The sequence below is a fragment of the Branchiostoma belcheri genome, unplaced genomic scaffold, assembly GCF_001625305.1.
Source record: "Branchiostoma belcheri isolate BF01 breed outbred unplaced genomic scaffold, Haploidv18h27 scaffold6, whole genome shotgun sequence".
NCBI lineage: Eukaryota > Metazoa > Chordata > Leptocardii > Amphioxiformes > Branchiostomatidae > Branchiostoma > Branchiostoma belcheri.
In genome coordinates, this window is record NW_017804242.1 from 1,866,096 (window position 1) to 1,883,946 (window position 17,851).

The 17,851-nt window shown below is 42.9% G+C and overlaps 3 protein-coding genes across 3 annotated transcripts; 2 read left to right on the forward strand and 1 right to left on the reverse strand.

Moving 5' to 3' along the window:
- Positions 1–1,207: 1,207 nt before the first annotated feature.
- LOC109482236 (MAM and LDL-receptor class A domain-containing protein 1-like) lies at positions 1,208–10,036 on the reverse strand. Its single transcript, XM_019784929.1, has 4 exons — positions 9,835–10,036; positions 2,111–2,364; positions 1,672–1,762; positions 1,208–1,404 (listed from the first exon to the last, which is right to left on the reverse strand). Exons 1-4 carry the CDS (start codon positions 10,034–10,036, stop codon positions 1,208–1,210), a joined length of 744 nt encoding a protein of 247 aa, XP_019640488.1.
- LOC109482395 (zinc finger protein 525-like) lies at positions 3,571–4,831 on the forward strand. The gene has a single exon (XM_019785103.1). It carries the CDS (start codon positions 3,571–3,573, stop codon positions 4,591–4,593), a length of 1,023 nt encoding a protein of 340 aa, XP_019640662.1. The 3' UTR covers positions 4,594–4,831.
- LOC109482377 (zinc finger protein 260-like) lies at positions 6,301–9,089 on the forward strand. The gene is made up of 2 exons (XM_019785079.1): positions 6,301–6,396; positions 7,553–9,089. The coding sequence occupies exons 1-2, from the start codon at positions 6,353–6,355 to the stop codon at positions 9,009–9,011; spliced, it is 1,503 nt and encodes a 500-aa protein (XP_019640638.1). The 5' UTR covers positions 6,301–6,352; the 3' UTR covers positions 9,012–9,089.
- Positions 10,037–17,851: the final 7,815 nt, after the last annotated feature.

The window sequence follows — 17,851 nt, forward strand, 5'->3', positions numbered from 1 at the left end:
TGCCGCATCACAGCCGTAGATTTCCACCCTCAGGCGGATTTCGTTGTTGTTCCACAAGGTGGGCTTGATCCGCAGATACTGCGCTTCGATTGGTTCGTTCAGAGTGATGCGGTTTCCGTTCTGGCTGCCGTCAAACTCCTGAAAAAAACAACATGAAAATAATAATTTTGAAAGGTAATATTCAGCTTTGAATGTTGATAGGTAATGAAGGCAATGCATGTATGACGTACAGGGCGATGTAGGTTGATCTAACAACGATGACAGTACTTGACAATATGGCTGCGTCCATGAGCGCCAGCGGAACAAATTTAAATACAGGTTTTTGTTATTGCAAACCTTAATCAAGAGAGGATGTGCTAGCCAGCCTGGGTACCATCCGTTTTGTAGCGGGGCTCCTTGCACTCGCTACCCCGAATTTTTTCGGGTACAAAAACGGATGGCTCCCAGGCTAAGGATGTGCATGCGTCTAACTGTAAATTGCATGAATCGCGAGGGAAAGATCCTCCCACCGTGTCATTATTGCTGAAGTCCCCGACCGTTGTCCAGCTCACACCGTCATCGCTGTACTGCAGTTTGTACTTGGAGACCCAGGTGTCGCCTGACCCCTGCGTGTTGATCCCCGTCACGGCTGTGCGCCTCTGCAGGTTCACCTGGGAAAGCAAAAGGGATTTTGAACCAGATTACCTCAAATAAGCTTCACAAACAGTTGTGCTGCCCTTCCACTGGTCTTGAGAGAAACAACAGACAGTATGTACAGTATTTACAGTGTACCGAGAAACTCCCCCAGCTCTTTTCGGCAAGTACAATAAACAGTGCACCATAGCTTATCATCGCCCCGTCCCATTGAAGGACTGCAAACCTTTTCCTTTAAAGTACATTTCGGGTGAGCAAGGAGGTTGTTGGGCCATGGGGTAAGCGACAACAGCTGGGATTCAATCTACCGGACTACACAGGCTACTGAACTACACATGCTACTGGACAACGAACGCACGATAATGGACTACGTATGCTTGCTGGACGGACTATGTATGCTACTGAACTACAAACACACACCTGTAGCCACGGGTCCTGGTCGCTGTCCTGGTATGTACGGCATGTACAGGTTCTTTGTACGAGGAAATTCCCCTTGGCTACCTCTTTTCGACAAGTACAGGCAATGAACGGGCCATTTGACGGATCCAAACTCACTACCTTTTGGTCCAAAGTACTACTGCGATATACACACTACTGGAATACAGACACACACCTGAAGCCATGGGTCCTGGTCGCTGTCCTGCGGGGACCAGTAGTTGGCGGAGTTGAGGCGTCCAGCCGAAGCTGGGTTACCCGGTTTGGACGTGGACGCTGAGAGGGAACTGTCCGGGATGGACCCATCCTCCATACCGAGAGAACTTCCACATTGCGCTATATGTTGGAGTAGGAAAAGAAACCTCCAGATTATTGGACGAAAATTGCAAAACCCACTAACCACTTATCACGAGGAACTATTCATCACACTGCATCCAATGATAAAACCCTCAGGAATTCCATCATCATTATCATCATCTATAACTTACAAGTAGTCTATTTGTTCGACTGTTACTTAGTGTCATGTTGGTCCATACTCTGATGTTTAATGTAGAAACATACTTACCTTTTTACGTTTAGTAATATGGTCGGAACATAGCTTACCTGTACTGCCGCTACACTGCCCATACTTCATAATGATGTGATCCAGGCCGATGTCACCGTAATTGCGAGACACCACCCCTTCAAACACGAACTGTAGATACAGATAAACATTTAAAAAAATCATTATTACATACTCGTATTATTTCATATTTGACCCAGGAAGTTGCAGATTTCAGATTTCCGGGATGTATTTTTGTTTTTTGTGACCACCGGGAAGTGTTTTGTGTTTTCGTGAACGTATGAATTGTTGGAACTGTGGAGGGAAGTATATGATGTAAATTAATCACACACTGACACACATACACACACACACACACATACACACACACACACACACACACACACACACACACACACACACACACACACACACACACACACACACACACACACACACACACACACACACACACACACACACACACACACAAACACCCACCTGATATTGGTCCTTGCTGTCGTAATCGATCTCGGCATAGTTCCACTGATTCCCTTGAGCTCCCTGCTGTGTCCAGACTAGTGTCTGCTGTCCCCTGGCCACCTTGTAGACGTTGAGACTGCCGACAGTCGAGCCGTACATGTGGTAGTAGAACGTGAGGCATCTCTCAGCCGTGGGCTGCAGGAGCGGGGTCAGCAACTGGGCTACGTCGCCGCGACTCTGGGGGGTCGACGTCTCGATGTACATGTAGTAACCTGTCAGGCATGCAATTTTGACAAATGTGACCTCGATCGTTTGATTGTGATAGCCATATAGCCCCTTTAGGGGTGATTTGGATGACCCTGAAAAGGGACAGGTGCTGGGAAACGAGTCTCCACCAGACTCCTTTGCAGGCAGAAATCGGCCTAAAAATCTAGGGGATATAATTGGCCAGAGGAGTTCGCGGGCCAGAGAGGGTCCATTTGCCGTGCAGGCAAACTGGAACCGGCCAACTCCCTGGCCAGCTACATTTTTTTTTTGGGGGGGGGGGCGATTTCTACTATTTATTCAGCTTGCAAATGAGTTTGCTGGTGGAAACTACTTGGAGATGAACGGCATTCAGCTGACCTAGCCTACTTTCTCAGCACCGGGAAGTCCGGTAACGTTATTGTTGTCACGGCGTCTCAGCTCTCGGATGCCAGTGCTGAAGCTGTCTCAGCACTGGAAGCCCACTGCATTGCTTTTGCAATGCTGAGAAAGAAGGGCGTAACTTTTGCATATTTGCGGCAAACATACTGTGTGAGACCTCTTTGTACATTGCGGCCATGTTGACTGTCCGTGTGGGAGTTTGAATTCAATACGTCTTGGCCGAAGTCGAAAACATTATCTGGCTAATCAGGTGAGTATATTCACCTTTGACCCAGGTTACCTTTATCCTGACCCTGGGTTGCACGAGTCCCGGTTTTTCCGGTTTTTGTGAAGAGAAAAATTATTATATATAGCGTCACATGAAGCAGGTAAGGCTTAAAAATCGAGCAGCCAGGTGATTTTATACCGAACGCAATAGTTTGAGGTCATTTCTGTGAAGGAAAGGCCACAGTGAGACGCCATGGTTTAGAGCCATCTTTTCCAGATAGCGGCAAGGAACTTCGAAAAGGTTTCAGGGGAGGGGGCCAAATTTTATTTTTTATTTTTTGTTTTTAAAACGCAACATGCCAATTTATCATAAAACATGCCAAAATCGTCGTCATCGTCATATTAGATACCCCCAAATAACCACGCGAGGGGTGAGGGTCCGGGCTTAGGCAGGCGGGTTGTGTGTTGAGTTGTAATGTACAATGTCATGTATTAGTTTGGAATTGTATAAAGCAGGTGATCAGGTTAGAAGTTGAAATACATTGATTTCTCAATTCTATAAATACTGAGCTTTTTTACACTTTTAAAAAATACATTTGTATAATTTCTTTATTTTGTCAATAGACATGGCAGCAATAGGACATAGGTCTCCCACCAGAGTACATCAGAACTGCTATGATGGGTCTCCCACCGGGGTTTCCCATGTTGACTGCGACAGCAAAAGACGTGAAGCTGAAGACCAGATGGCGGCACAAAAAGTCAACATGAAAAATGCTGGTGAGAAACGCTACATGTGTGGGGAGTGTGGGTACAGGACAGATCGGAAGACTGACTTTTCCAGACACACGAAAATCCACACAGGAGAAAAATCCTACAGGTGTGACGAGTGTGAATTCCGGACATCATGCAAGCCTTACCTATCGAAACATATGAAGACCCATTCAGATGAAAAGCCTCACAAGTGTGATCAGTGTGACTTTTCTTCAGCATGGAAAGCCAACTTGGATAACCATAAAACAAGACACACTGCTGAGAAACCCTACATGTGTGGGGTTTGTGGGTACAGGACAGCTGTAATGTATAGGTTATCTCGACACATGAAAGCCCATACAGGAGAGGCTTACAAGTGTGATGAGTGCGGGTACAGTACAGTTTACAAGTCTAACTTAATTGCCCATATAAGAACCCATACAGGAGAAAAACCTTACAGGTGTGACCAGTGTGACTATTCTGCAGCACAGAAGGCTACTTTGGACCAGCATCTTTTACAACACCCTGGTAAGAAACCTTACATTTGCGAAAGGTGTGGCTACGCGGCAGCTAAAAAGTGTCGCCTATCCGAGCATATGAGAAAACATACAGGGGGAAAACCCTACAAGTGTGACCAGTGTGACTATGCTGCTACACAGAAATCCACCTTAGATTGCCATAAAGCAAGACACTTGGACCAACATCTCGCAAAACGCACTGTCTACAAGTGTGACCAGTGCGGGTACAGTACAATTTACAAGTCTCACCTATCTGCCCATATGAGAACCCATACTGGTCAAAAGCCTTACAAGTGTGACCAGTGCGACTATTCTACAGTAACAAAACAACGCTTGAAATCCCATCTCAGAAAACATAGTGGTCTCGACCTCTCTCCCTGAACGTAGTGGTAAACGTGACAAACCTTACATGTGTGGAGAGTGCGGGCACAGGACAGCTCAAAAGTATGTAAGGTTTGAGATAGGACTCGAAGAGCTATAAGGCGAAAACTGTTGTGTAAGGTACTCAATTGTTGTTTGCCTTCGCAGAAGGAATACATGTTGTTTTTGCAATGTTACTTCTTCTTCTTCTCCAAACAAGTAAAGTCGATGACCATGTCTGTCATCATGATGGTATTTAACCTAGCCAGTTGCCTAACTAAGACAGGAAAATTTGCCTAACTTAGATGAAAAACCCAGTTGCCTAACTCGGATGGGAACCCTGTTCACCTAACTAGAGTTGACATGTCGGCCTAATCTCGAAGCAGAACCTAGGGTGACAAAAGACAGTATCAAATTGGCCAGGCAGTATCCATTCGCCAGAGGAGACGAGTTACAACTTTCCGCAGTTCCTAGGATGGTGTATGGACCCTCTCTGGCGAATGGATACTGCCTGGCGCATGGCCAATTTGATACTGTCTTTTGCCACCCTAGGATCTGCTTGGAGGTTAATGTCAGCCCGCGGAATGCGATCCGTCTGGGTCACGTCCGGCCAGGCGCGCCTCATGAGTAAGCCGTCTTTTACATCCGTAATTCTATATTCTTGAACTTGTGCCGTGTTAATATTAACAGGACGTGGGCCAACGGATGGGCACGATCGTACTAGAAACTTAATTAAGAATCGGATACTCAACACCATTTGTGCTTGTGCGATGTTATCACAGTTGCCTTGACTCGTCAAGTTCCCTATTAATAGACACCTGTTCCGACCCCGCTATTTCGAGTGGAATCGTCCCAGAACTTTGAGACTCAAACTTAGAGCAGTTCAGTTCCGGTCTTCCGGCCTTGAACAGCTTGATATTCTATCCTCCTTCGCAGACTTGCGGGGCGGCGTTGTTATATTTTTTTTCGGGGAGCGACGCGACTTACGCCGCGGAGGAACGGTATTACGAATTACCGCCAAGGGACTTTGCCGGCGAAAGAGGGTTTCGCCGCCTAACAAAACCGGCAAAACTTGGCCGCCCCTCCGCGGCGTAACTCGCGTCGCTCTCGGAAAAAAATAAGACGCCGTCGTCTGAGAGGGTGGGGAAATGGTTACAGACTGGCCAATTTGATACTGTCTTACCCCCACCAAAAGATCTGCTTGGAGATTAGCCGTCGTCCACAAGTATGCGAAGGAGGATATTGATATCCATAGTCCCTGACCCTGAGGTCTCCCACAACCAGAAGATAAATGAGGAAATAATGAGTTCGCCGGTCAACTCAGACGAAATGACGGCCGAACGTCCGGATGGTTTCCTGCCAATGCCTGCATTTGACGGATTAAGTCTACGAAATTAGTCATTTTTTTTCTCCAATCAGGTTGCACCCTTTTTGACAGGAATTACTAAATATGGCCATGGGTGGTGACCAGAAATTAGGAAATAAAGAGACGTCCAAAGTATTAAAGATCAAGTAAGACTGTCCCGTGGAAAAATCCGGAGATAATTCAGAGATCAAAAGCCTGAGACGGTCGACGGAACGCCAGAAACTAAACACGTGGCAGACGACGCGGACAAACCTGAGACTAACAGCCAGGATTTATTCTTAGGAGTTAGTTGTTGACGTTTGACGTTTGCAGAAACTTGCCCAGAGTTACGGTGAACAGGGACGTACCGTTCATTGGCACTCACGTACCGGGGAGTCGACGATGTTCGTGACATCAGTGAAGTTGAACTGACTCATGCACCAGGTTTACTCGAGGAGGAAGAACATCGTAGAAAGCAGGTAAGACTTATAGATCTTTTTCAGATGTGTCAATGAAGGGGAGGGGGGGGGCAAAACCGTTGTAAGGGTTGTGAGGCTGATGTATGGGCACTACATCGACGATCTTCATGACATCAGTACTTGAACCACAGCCTTGAACCATCTGAATTTATTCTTGCCGAATCACCACCAGTCGGATCATCACCGTGGGTCCTAGCTATAGGCCTGTCCCTCACACTCAGGTCACTGCTGATTGGCAAATGGTCAAATGGTCTCAAGCTCATGTAATCATCAGATGTCAGTGTTGAATCACAGTGTGGAGTTAACTCTGACTCCCGGGTTACGGCGAAGAGAAAGAACATTGTAGAAAGCAGTTAAGACTCAGAAACGAACCGCCATGTCATTTCTGTGGAAGAATGGCCACAGTGAAACGTAGATCACGGTTTTCTAGATGTAGCCTGGTATCCAGTCTTACGTGTCGGTGATTGGGGGTATTGGGGTGTTGAGGCAGGTTGTGCCTTCGGGGGCTCTCTAATAGCTTCCCCCGCCCAGTGCAACAGGCCGTCCCGGTAGGAGTGTTTCGCTAATAAGAGAAAGTATATGCTTGGGGATTTGTTTTCCCCCAACACGTTCGTGGAGGGCTAATCAATCTCTCGTGAAATACACACCGGGAAACCTACGTGAGGCGGGCGGGACAGAGCTCTTGTGGCCCCGACCACGAATCAGACTGGATACCAGGCTATGAAATACTGTGGAAGTGAATGGGGGGGAGGGGGGGGGGGGTTCGTGTGATCACTGAGTGAGCCACCGTACCGTAATAGGAAAATATTGTGAGCGAGCTCGGTGGGCCAAGTAAGTTCTAAGGATCGTCTCTAAGAGCTCACAGTGGTTCTGCACTGAGCAACCTACTGACAAAATGTAATGAAAAGGCAACATCTGAAATCTGCGAAAGTTGTGCATTGAGTTGTTACTTGCATAATAGGTAAGGTTGCGATTGTATTAAGCAAATGAGGTTTCATATATATATATATATATAGAGAGAGAGAGAGAGAGAGAGAGAGAGAGAAGAGAGAGAGAGAGAGAGATAGATAGATAGATAGATATAATATATATATAGATAGATATAGATATATAGTAGATATATACATATAATTTTTTTAAATTTGTCTCAAAATAGACTTGACATGGCAGCGGCAGGACATGGGTCTCCCACCAGAGTAGATCAGAACTGCTATGATGGGTCTCCCACCGGGGTTTCCCAGGATAGCTGCGACAGCAAAAGAAGTGACGCTGAAGACCAGATGGAGGCACAAAAAGCCAACATGAAAAACGCCGGTGATAAACCCTACATGTGTGGGGAGTGTGGGTACAGAACGAATTTAAGGTCTAGCTTATCCCGACACATGAAAACACATACAGGTAAAAAACCTTACAAGTGTGACAAGTGTGACTATTCTGCAGCACGGAAATCTGACTTGGACGCTCATCTAGTAAAACACGGTGAGAAACCTTACATGTGTGAGGAGTGTGGGTACAGGGCAGCTCGAAAGTCTACTTTGCGTCAACACATAAGAACGCATACAGGAGAAAGACCCCACAAGTGTGGCCAGTGCGACTATTCTGCAACACAGCAGGCAAGCTTGGACATTCATATAGCAACAAAACACACTGGTGAGAAGCCCTACATGTGCGACAAGTGTGGGTACAGGACAGCTGTAAAGTTAAAGTTATCTCGACACATGAAATCCCATACAGGAGAGGCCTACAGGTGTGACCAGTGCGGGTACAGTACAGTTGACAAGTCTAACTTATCTGCCCATATGAGAACCCATACAGGAGAAAGACCCTTCAAGTGTGGCCAGTGTGACTATTGTGCAAAACAGCAGGCGAGTTTGGACATCCATGTAGCAGCAAAACACACTGGAGAGAAGCCCTACATGTGTGGAGAATGCGGGTACAGAACAGCTATCAGATGTAACTTAGTTATACATCTGAGAACCCATACAGGAGAAAAACCCTACAGGTGTGACCAGTGTGACTATTCTGCAGCACAGAAGAATATTTTGGACCAGCATCTTTTAAAACACACTGGTAAGAAACCTTACATTTGCGAAAGGTGCGGCTACGGGGCAGCTAAAAAGTCTCACCTATCCGAGCATATGAGAATACATACAGGGGAAAAACCCTACAAGTGTGACCATTGTGGCTATGCTTTTACACGGAAATCCAACTTAGATTGCCATATTAAAGCAAGACACTTGGACAAATATCTCGCAAAACACACAGACGAAAAACTTTACAGGTGCGATGTGTGTGGATACAGTACGGGTCACAAGACCCACCTAACCGAGCATATAAGATCCCATACAGGTGAGAAGCCCTACAAGTGTGACCAGTGCGACTATTCTGCAGCAACAAAATGTAACTTGAAGCGCCATCTCACAATACACAGTGGTGAGAAACCCTACATGTGTGAGGAATGTGGGCACTGGACAGCTAAAAAGTCTGACTTGGTCGTACATATGAGACAACATACAGGAGAAAAGCCCTACAAATGTGACCAGTGTGACTATTCTGTAGCGACAAAAGGTAACTTGAAACTGCATCTCTTAAAACACACAGGTGCAAACCCCTAAAAGTGTGACCACTGTGATTTTTACACAGCAAAGAAATACATCCTGGACAAACATCTCGTTAAACACGCAGCAAGTAGCTGAACAGCTGAGTCTAGAAGTATGTTACAATTATCATGATAATATTTGTTCAAATATGCTTTAAGTTAAATGTTAGATATTCTACCAACGTTTTCAAAAGCACATTCTCATCCATAGCCTTTTGTAGATAGATTAGTTTCATTATACGATTGTTGTTATGTAGAAGAAGATGCCATACACTATTGTACCTTATATAGTTGGAATAAAGTTTTTTTTTGATGGACTAGAATTCAAGGTTTTATTTGTGTATATTGAATTATGCACTGTGAACAACACAACACCCACACAAAACACTTGATCACTCACTCACTCACTCACTCACTCACTCACTCACTCACTCACTCACTCACTCACTCACTCACACACACACTCACTCACTCACTCACTCACTCACTCACTGCACTCACTCACTCACTCACTCACTCACTCACTCACTCACTCACTCACTCACTCACTCACTCACTCACTCACTCACTCACTCACTCACTCACTCACTCAGTTCCGTAGCCGGAAACCGTAGGGGCAGTCTGACAGTCCACAAATACACATGCTCACAAATACAGACCAATGGCGAAGGTAATAAACAACAACAAGCCTTGAATTGAAATGGCATATTTTGCATTCTAAATCATTTTTCACCGACAGAACCCCCAATGACATACGCACCCAAATAAGCAACCGGCTGAAGCACCTGGTTTTTACTTTTTAAAAGTTTTAAAAGTTTTAAAACGCTATTAAGATTTACCTGCAGTACCAGTCAGTCCCGCTGTGACGTCGTCTGACGGCCCGGTGAAGGATGACGGGGTGGCGCCGGTGTCCTGTGTCCAGTCGAAGTCGTCCCCCTGGGACTGGATGTACCCGCACAGGTCCCCGGCCACGTCAAAGTTACAATTCTGTCTCACCAGCGGCGTCTGCTGGACGGTTTCTGAAACGAGCCGCGCAGACATTTAGTTGGGAGAAATGACACTCATGTTAAGACCCTGATCATGATATCATACAGGGAAAAGATGGGATGTACCCGCACAGGTCCCCGGCCACGTCAAAGTTACAGTTCTGTCTCACCAGCGGCGTCTGCTGGATGGTTTCTGAAAAGAGCCGCGCAGACATTTAGTTGGGAGAAATGACTCTAGTGAGGATGATATCAGAGAATCGACCCGCAGGACACTAAGTGGGAACAGAAAACTTAAACCAAGAGGGGTGGAGAAAGCTGTTTGTCAGATCGTAGTTAGTCCGTGGTTCGGTCAAATAATTAGATTAAGGGATAGATGAGATATGAGAGGCATTTGTTTGTGTGTTTCTTTAGCCATGAAAAGCTCAAATCGCGACCTGCAGGCTGATTTTCAAGGGAAAAGTTAAGGTTCAGAAAAATATATAAAGAAGATACATGGCGCACATTATCACCTTCTTTGCTTTATCGGCAGATCACGTATTTGAGCTAGTCTAGGCTATTGCTACCTAAGAGTGGGACAGTTTTCCAAAAAGCGTAGCAGGTTTTAACTTGACCCCATGTCGACCATGTCTGACCAGCAAAGCTCCGAATATCATTCTCACTAAGGACGATGACTACACCCATTGTTGTGCCGTGCACACGACCTAACAGTGACGTTGCTATTATATAATTAATTCTCATCAACCATGAAGTTATGACAGGCGGCGTAACGTTATCTTTGACCGACCGTGACCCTGGCCGTGCGCCGGAAGGTAAACAGCTTTACAGCATATTTGAGACCCCGTAGAGTTCTAAACTTCGGGGGGGGGGGAATTGTGAAACCGTGATGCCGGATTTATATCGAGATCTCCATTGTCTGCTACTAGATGGACGTACGGAAGGTTTTGCCATTCAACAACACGACATTGTCTGGTTGCGCAGAACGTTCGACCGAATGCTCACCCCATTGTCTTAGTTTTAGCCCAGCTGAGTGTTACATAATCAGCACGAAGTGGAAGGAGAACACTTTCACGATACTTTGGAAGGGAAATGCGATTAGAAAGACTTGCAAAGAGTAGGAGAAGAAGGAGGTTATAAACCCAGTAAACTCCTTGCATGAATGTTACATACAAAAGGACGCCTAGGAACAGCCTGTTAATAACCTGCTAATATAACTCTTGTCTTCAAACTGATAAGGGCCGAGACAAAGTCGAACTCCCAAGTAGACAAGTAGGTAAACATCCAGTGAGTGAGGGGGCACAAATAAAACAAAGGCACATGCTGGCTCACGTTGTCTGGACGTGTGTGGTTCCACTGGGCAACAGATCAACCAATTAAAATTAGGCCGGGTCAAATTAATCTCTCTATACCTGATATCATACATCGGGTATCGAGAGGACCGTGGAATATTTTAGTTATATGGCCTAAGTTCTTCCGTTTAATGGCATTTCGTTGGTACCTAAAACTGGTATACGGACAAAGTTATGAGAGCCAGTGTTCATTGTTATAACAGTGCCCGTCTGAAGAACAATTTGAATTTTTTGATTCCAAGTGTGAGACTGTTTTAAACTATTAAGTAAAAGTGTTTTAAACTATCCAATTATGAGAATGTTTTAAACATCGAAGTTTAAGACTGCTGTTTTTAATTCCTGTATTCCTAACATTAGTCAATCTAATCGTGATTGTAATGCAGTTTTTAATTAACACTGTTATCAAACACAGTGTGCGATAAATCAACCTTCGGTAATGTGGCGTACGTGACAGCCATGTAGTAAAGTTTGATTTGATGCCCTAGATTTGTGCCACAGTCATCAGAAGAATTGTGAAGAAGAATCTATAATTATATTCACATCAGTCTCAATGTATGTAAATAATCCTGAATCTGTCACAGATAAAGAACAAACAGGATGAAGGACAGAGAGTTGGGTAGACTGTCTCCGTAGCTTTTGCTACCTCCGGAAAGTTCAGGAATGGCGCTATGCCTTACTTGACCACTGGAGGCCTTTTAGACTTATCTGTTGTGAACGCACTCTGAGTTGTTGTTCATTTAGAATAATGTAGCGTCTTGTTTTGGTGTATGTAAGGCAATTGATTTGGCAAGGGTTTTCTTTTTTTTTTTCTTTTCTAACAGTATGATGATATTATTCTACACAGAGCCTTTTCTTGATTATGGGTTTTGACTGTTACATAATTCAGAAAGTTTTACCTTAACGTTTCTATTATTTGGCTGCAACGTTATATTGTAATCTATGTACCAATCTGTCAATAAACCAACTTACTAAAGGGACAATAGGTCAGGGACCGTCCACTACATGGGCTAATGAGGGGGGGGGTGCTGCTCTCAGTAAACTCGGACAAATCAATTCAGTAAACGTAAATCAAGCTTCGTTGGTAGTGAATTCAATGGAAATGCGGAAATTAAGAGAAAGAAAAACCAACCAACCAGCAAAACAAACAAACAAACAAACAAACAAACTACTACCGACGTTCCTACCTACCAAAGGACCAACTACCTTACCCGTGAACTGACAAACCAGGATATCAAAGGAAAGGAGCAATGAAAACATTATGTTCTACAAGGCAACATGAAAATAACAGGAAACTGGAGACAGGAAACGAGATAACCTTTTCTGGGACCTTTGACCAATCTTCCTGCCGGAGTCCCCTAGTGTGCTCAGCTTGTGGAAATAACTAAGGAACCACAAGCAAACACACAAACATACCCACAAAACGTCCGTACACTGAGGTATCAAGCCGGGAGATCGTGGACGTGATAAAACATTAGAAAGAGGAAACCCTATTGTTTTCCTACTAACACGATCACACAATGTCCTGTCTGTGTATCTGTCAAATAACGTACTCACTCTGATAAATGTCTGTTTCCTGGTATTAACTTCACCAAGAACAATGAACGGGCCTAAGACACAATGACATAGTAAACTTCCCTAAGAGTCTTTGGTCATAAAGAAATAGCATAATTTTCATGAGGAACAGAAACACAGACAACGTCAGTAGCACTGGTGTATCTGTCAAATAAAGTACAGGTTAATGTCTCTCAACTTTACCAATGACAATGAACAGTGTTGACACACACTGGTGTTACGTAGTAAACTTCCTCAAACTTCAAGACATAGCTTTGTCTGGAACAGGAACACAGTTGTACTACAGTACAGGCAACGATTGCTGGTGTTGTGCACAGCACATTACATATCATGGAGCACATTACGTATCTCACGACACATTTCACAACATATATGGCAAAACTGTTGAAACAAAACACAATGCAATACTATTAGATACAATGATATAAAAAGAAGCGCAATAAATTGGTGAACATATCATAATTGCCTTGTCATATTCGTCATATTTGTACAATAACTTAATAAGGTTACGACAACTTCAGAGCATTGGGACAGTCTAATGTGTACAGGCTGTATATATGGTGCAAACTTAGAACAGGAAAGGCTGCAGTAGATCCATGTCTACGGTCAGTTGAACTGTTCTGTCACATAGCTTCGCTGACAATTCCTCTAAGAACAATCGTATGACGAATGTGATTCAGAAACAAGTTCTCTTACGTCGATGAAAGTTAGACATCCAGGTAATGAAATTGTTACTGAAGTAGTAGGATAGATGTGACTATCAGACGTTTCAACTAACATCCACTACTTTTCGTCAGTGACTAACGGAATCCGCACTTCAGGTGTCTATCAGGTGTTAATTGATATGTAAATGAGGTGAAGACTCTTACCTTTAAACAGAAGGACGATAAAAATCCATGTGCCGATATTTCCGACCACCATCTTGTTCGATGACCAACCTTTGTTACACTTGTGTGTATCCCGGCAGGCAGTACGGCGTGCAAGGCGCCGATATAAGGTCCGCTTCGATGATATCAGCAACCTTTAGAACTTACACAACGATCAAACAACAACACGAACTCTATACTTGAAGTGTTTTAAAGATTTTTGGTCGAAATGTATTAAGAGTGTACTCTTAAAATGGCAAGTGGTTGGTGCACGGTGCACATGCATGTAGACGAATCTGACCGTGTTCTTGTCAAACAGACATCGTCTGAGAAGCCTTTGTTTGGGAGCTGCACGTGAGACGCTGGGTGAGGGTCCAAAGTTGCAGTGGAATGTCACACCATCAGCAGTTACAAAAATCCGTACTTTAAGTAAAGAACACGAGTTTGTGAACTCTACCGTGCTGTAATATGAAGAATCAACCTTAAAGAACGGTTGCTAGAGAAGTTTCTGCAGGAAATTGAAGAATAAAAAGTTTTATTACATAATGGTTAACACATGTTATTTAAGGTCAGTGTAATGAGTAACGACTGTGTTAGTTTATCAGTTGGGTGGAGTGTAGGTACACATTTACTTAAGGACTGGGACAAAAAATCTAATTGGATGTATCCAGTCCGGTGTGTAAAACAATTACCGCAGTGTTTTAAGGTACACGATGTTGAGAAAAAAGATAAGAGTTCTGAGCTTGAAAGTTAACGTCAATCTGTCATTCTGAAAAAAGGCTTATTTAAACTGTAATTTCTACATAATGGACTTAATTAAATGTTCAGTGGTAGACTCACATTCCTTGACAAAGTTGAACAGTCGAATATTTGGCTAAGTTTAATTTTTTGTGTTGGAAAATTACAGAAATATATGAGTTCTTCGGATTTGATGTGGCGAAAATAAACATGTTATCAATCTTGTAGTGTGGATTTAGAACTGATATCATTGATGACAATGGCCTCATCAATTACTTGATTATCACTATACTTATTCAAACCAGCAGACATCAATTTGAATTCCCGTGGCCCAAAACAACTCCCCACGTTTCCTGACCAATGGGAGAGAAGAGTGCTGTGACCTTTGTGCCGCCCCGATGAGAGGTTATCTCGCTTCTGAGAACACGTCGCGCAGTGGTACAACTAATGCCGGCCTTCACCTAAATTATACTGAAGTCAAGATACGAAGATGCTGGAGATTTTCTGTGTCTACAATGAGCTATTAAAAATTCGAGTTGTGAAACTGTCTAGAAATTCCACCATTGATTGTAAAATCATGTTCCAATACTACATACTCTTTGTAGAGTAGTGCCATATTCGATGTTTTTTTTTACGTTGTACAGTACCTTGTACAATGATCGTGCAATAAGGCCCACTCCAATTCATCAAATGAAAGCTGTTGCTCTGAAGTCAGAGCAAAATACAGAGAAAAAAAGTTGATATGAAAGAAACGATTGTGAAGATATATTTTCCGCAACATGGCAAAAAGCATCGTTTCTTCTTCAAGCTGTGTTGATGTTTGTTCTGGTAAGACCAGAAGATTGCTCAATGGTGCCATTGGTAATGGCTTTGTTTGCAGTTAACGGTTCAGGGATGTCAGTTGCAGAGTGTATAAGTGAAAAATTAAGTTACAAACTTTTGACAAGTTTGGATTTTTGTTGACCCTCAGCATACTGTACATTCATTTATTTTCGCGAGGACTTAATTTCGACGTAGAAGGGGATGAGGTCTTCGCGGTGGCTTCGTATTAGGGTACCAATAAATTTAGGTGCTTTACTCTCTGTGTCTTGAATTCGCGGATGAAAGTTCGATCACCGCGATAATAAAACCACCCAACTTACAGTATCAGGACGTACACGTACGTGTCTGACGCAACACGAGCAGGCCGAACCCTGCTTCTGTTGCTCTTTGGTCTCCCGACAAGATAACGCCTTGGATACGGAAGAATTTACAGTGTAGGATCCGCAGCTTCTGTGCATTTCTTATGCAAACAGTTCATCGTCCATTGCTTCTTAATTTTAGTCATCCATACTCGTTCTCTCAACTTTTGGGAGGGAGTATATGAGTCCCGGTAAATAAATGGGTAAAAATGTCCATTTTTTATGCATACCTTCTAACCTTCACTGTCACATAACTGAGGCAGCTGTTAGAAGGTTTGTACACGTACATGTATGTGGAAAATGCGCAGTTTTACAAGATTCTGGTCCACCTGTTTCTGATAAAATTTGCCACAATCTACTAGTATGATATGTCTCAAATAAATTCCTATGAATTCCATACAATTTGTACAAATTTGCTAAAATAACAAAGACATATCACAAAGAAGCACAACTCCAGTGAATATGACGGAACTGTTTATTCTACAGTTCTGCATTGCACCGATGGCAGATCAGGACGGACAGGGTGCATACCTACATGTACAACCTGGGAAAGCAACTCACCCCCCCTTTCCACTAGAATCTGCCAGCGCTGAGCGACCAAATATTAGACAGATCGTTCAACAAATTTTATTGACGAAGGACAAATTTTCTAAACGTTTTGCCTGGCTTTGTTTCTTTTCAATCATACTTACACCCACTGTATACATCGTCTTCCAAGTATAAAATCAAGTCCCGTTACAAATATCCAATTTTAGCAGCTCAGTGATCGCTGTCTGGTGGAAAGGGGGCGTTAGGCATTGCATTGCAACAAAACAGTAAGCTCCTAGAAACTATGAAGTACGCAAATTATGAAAAACAAACGAGAAGTTAAAAAGCTGGTGCAAATTGACAGGTACAGTGACTTGTATAAAAAATAATTTCTTGAGATATGAAAACACCCATAACAACAAAGAGATTAACTAGCACGAGTTGGAAGAATCTGAATTTAGCAAATGAGAAGAGCTCATCGTGGCCTGACAACATTTTAACACCTTCTCTATCTATGTTGCTATCATTATATTCCATACCATTATAGTTTGTTTGTTTGTTCAGTTCATAACACTTAGGGTAAAAAAAAACACTTGAGAAGTGAAAGAACCTTGTAAGACTAAAATAGTACTTAACAGAATTCACCAAACCCCCCTCTTAGGCAACAGATTGTGCTACAAGTTAGCAAAAACCCGGGTTTTCACAATCTGTGACAATTCTTCACATTTCCTACATGGGAGGTTTTCATATTAACTTCTTTTAGCCCCCTTGTAACACTCCTTATGGTATACATCACACTTTAAACCATATGAGATAACTATGGATGTGCTGGCTATACATGTACATATTCATATAAAACACACCGATTTTTAGCCAAAAGGATATATAATGATGAGATGATTAACAAAATATAAAACCAACTGTGTGATGCTTCATTTTTAAATGAATATTATTCATATTTTAACACTGATAGTAATAATCTTAATAGGCTTTTTCTGAAGCCATACACATGTAAGTTGCATAATTCTTTTACAATGCAAATGAATCAAACGTAACAAATGAGATTTTTCAATTTGGTGTAAGTTGAATAATTGAATTAAGAGGTAGTGCAATATGGCTTAATACATCTATAATAGAATGCACTCTTTACTGGCTTAGTTAAAATACAGGTCACCCATTCTCACAAGCATAAAAATATAACCTAATTTTACTTAAAATTAATGTAACTATTATATTTAACCTAAGCCTGTGCAAGCCTTAGCTGCAATTTGTAAGTTTATCTTTTTAGGCAAATCTTACCAGTGTGAAGTAACTTCATGTAATTCAGCCTTTTAGCTGCAATATTTGGATGTTGAAATTGAAATTATTGTATGGATGTTTAATTTTTTTTTTTATTAATATAGCAGTGCCACTTTTATGGTCATTCAAATCCTGTAAAAAACACACACATGAAGATGTTAATCTTTGCCATTAGTTCCCTAAAGTTTCTTTTAAAAAAAGCTGGCAAAGATTAATGCCTGCACAGATGTTATCTATAAATTAACTACCTAGCCTAACTATCATCCCTGGCAAGAGACAGGAAAAGAATTCATCAATGATGGAACCCACAAACAGGAAGCAGAATCCCAGTCTTTGACCT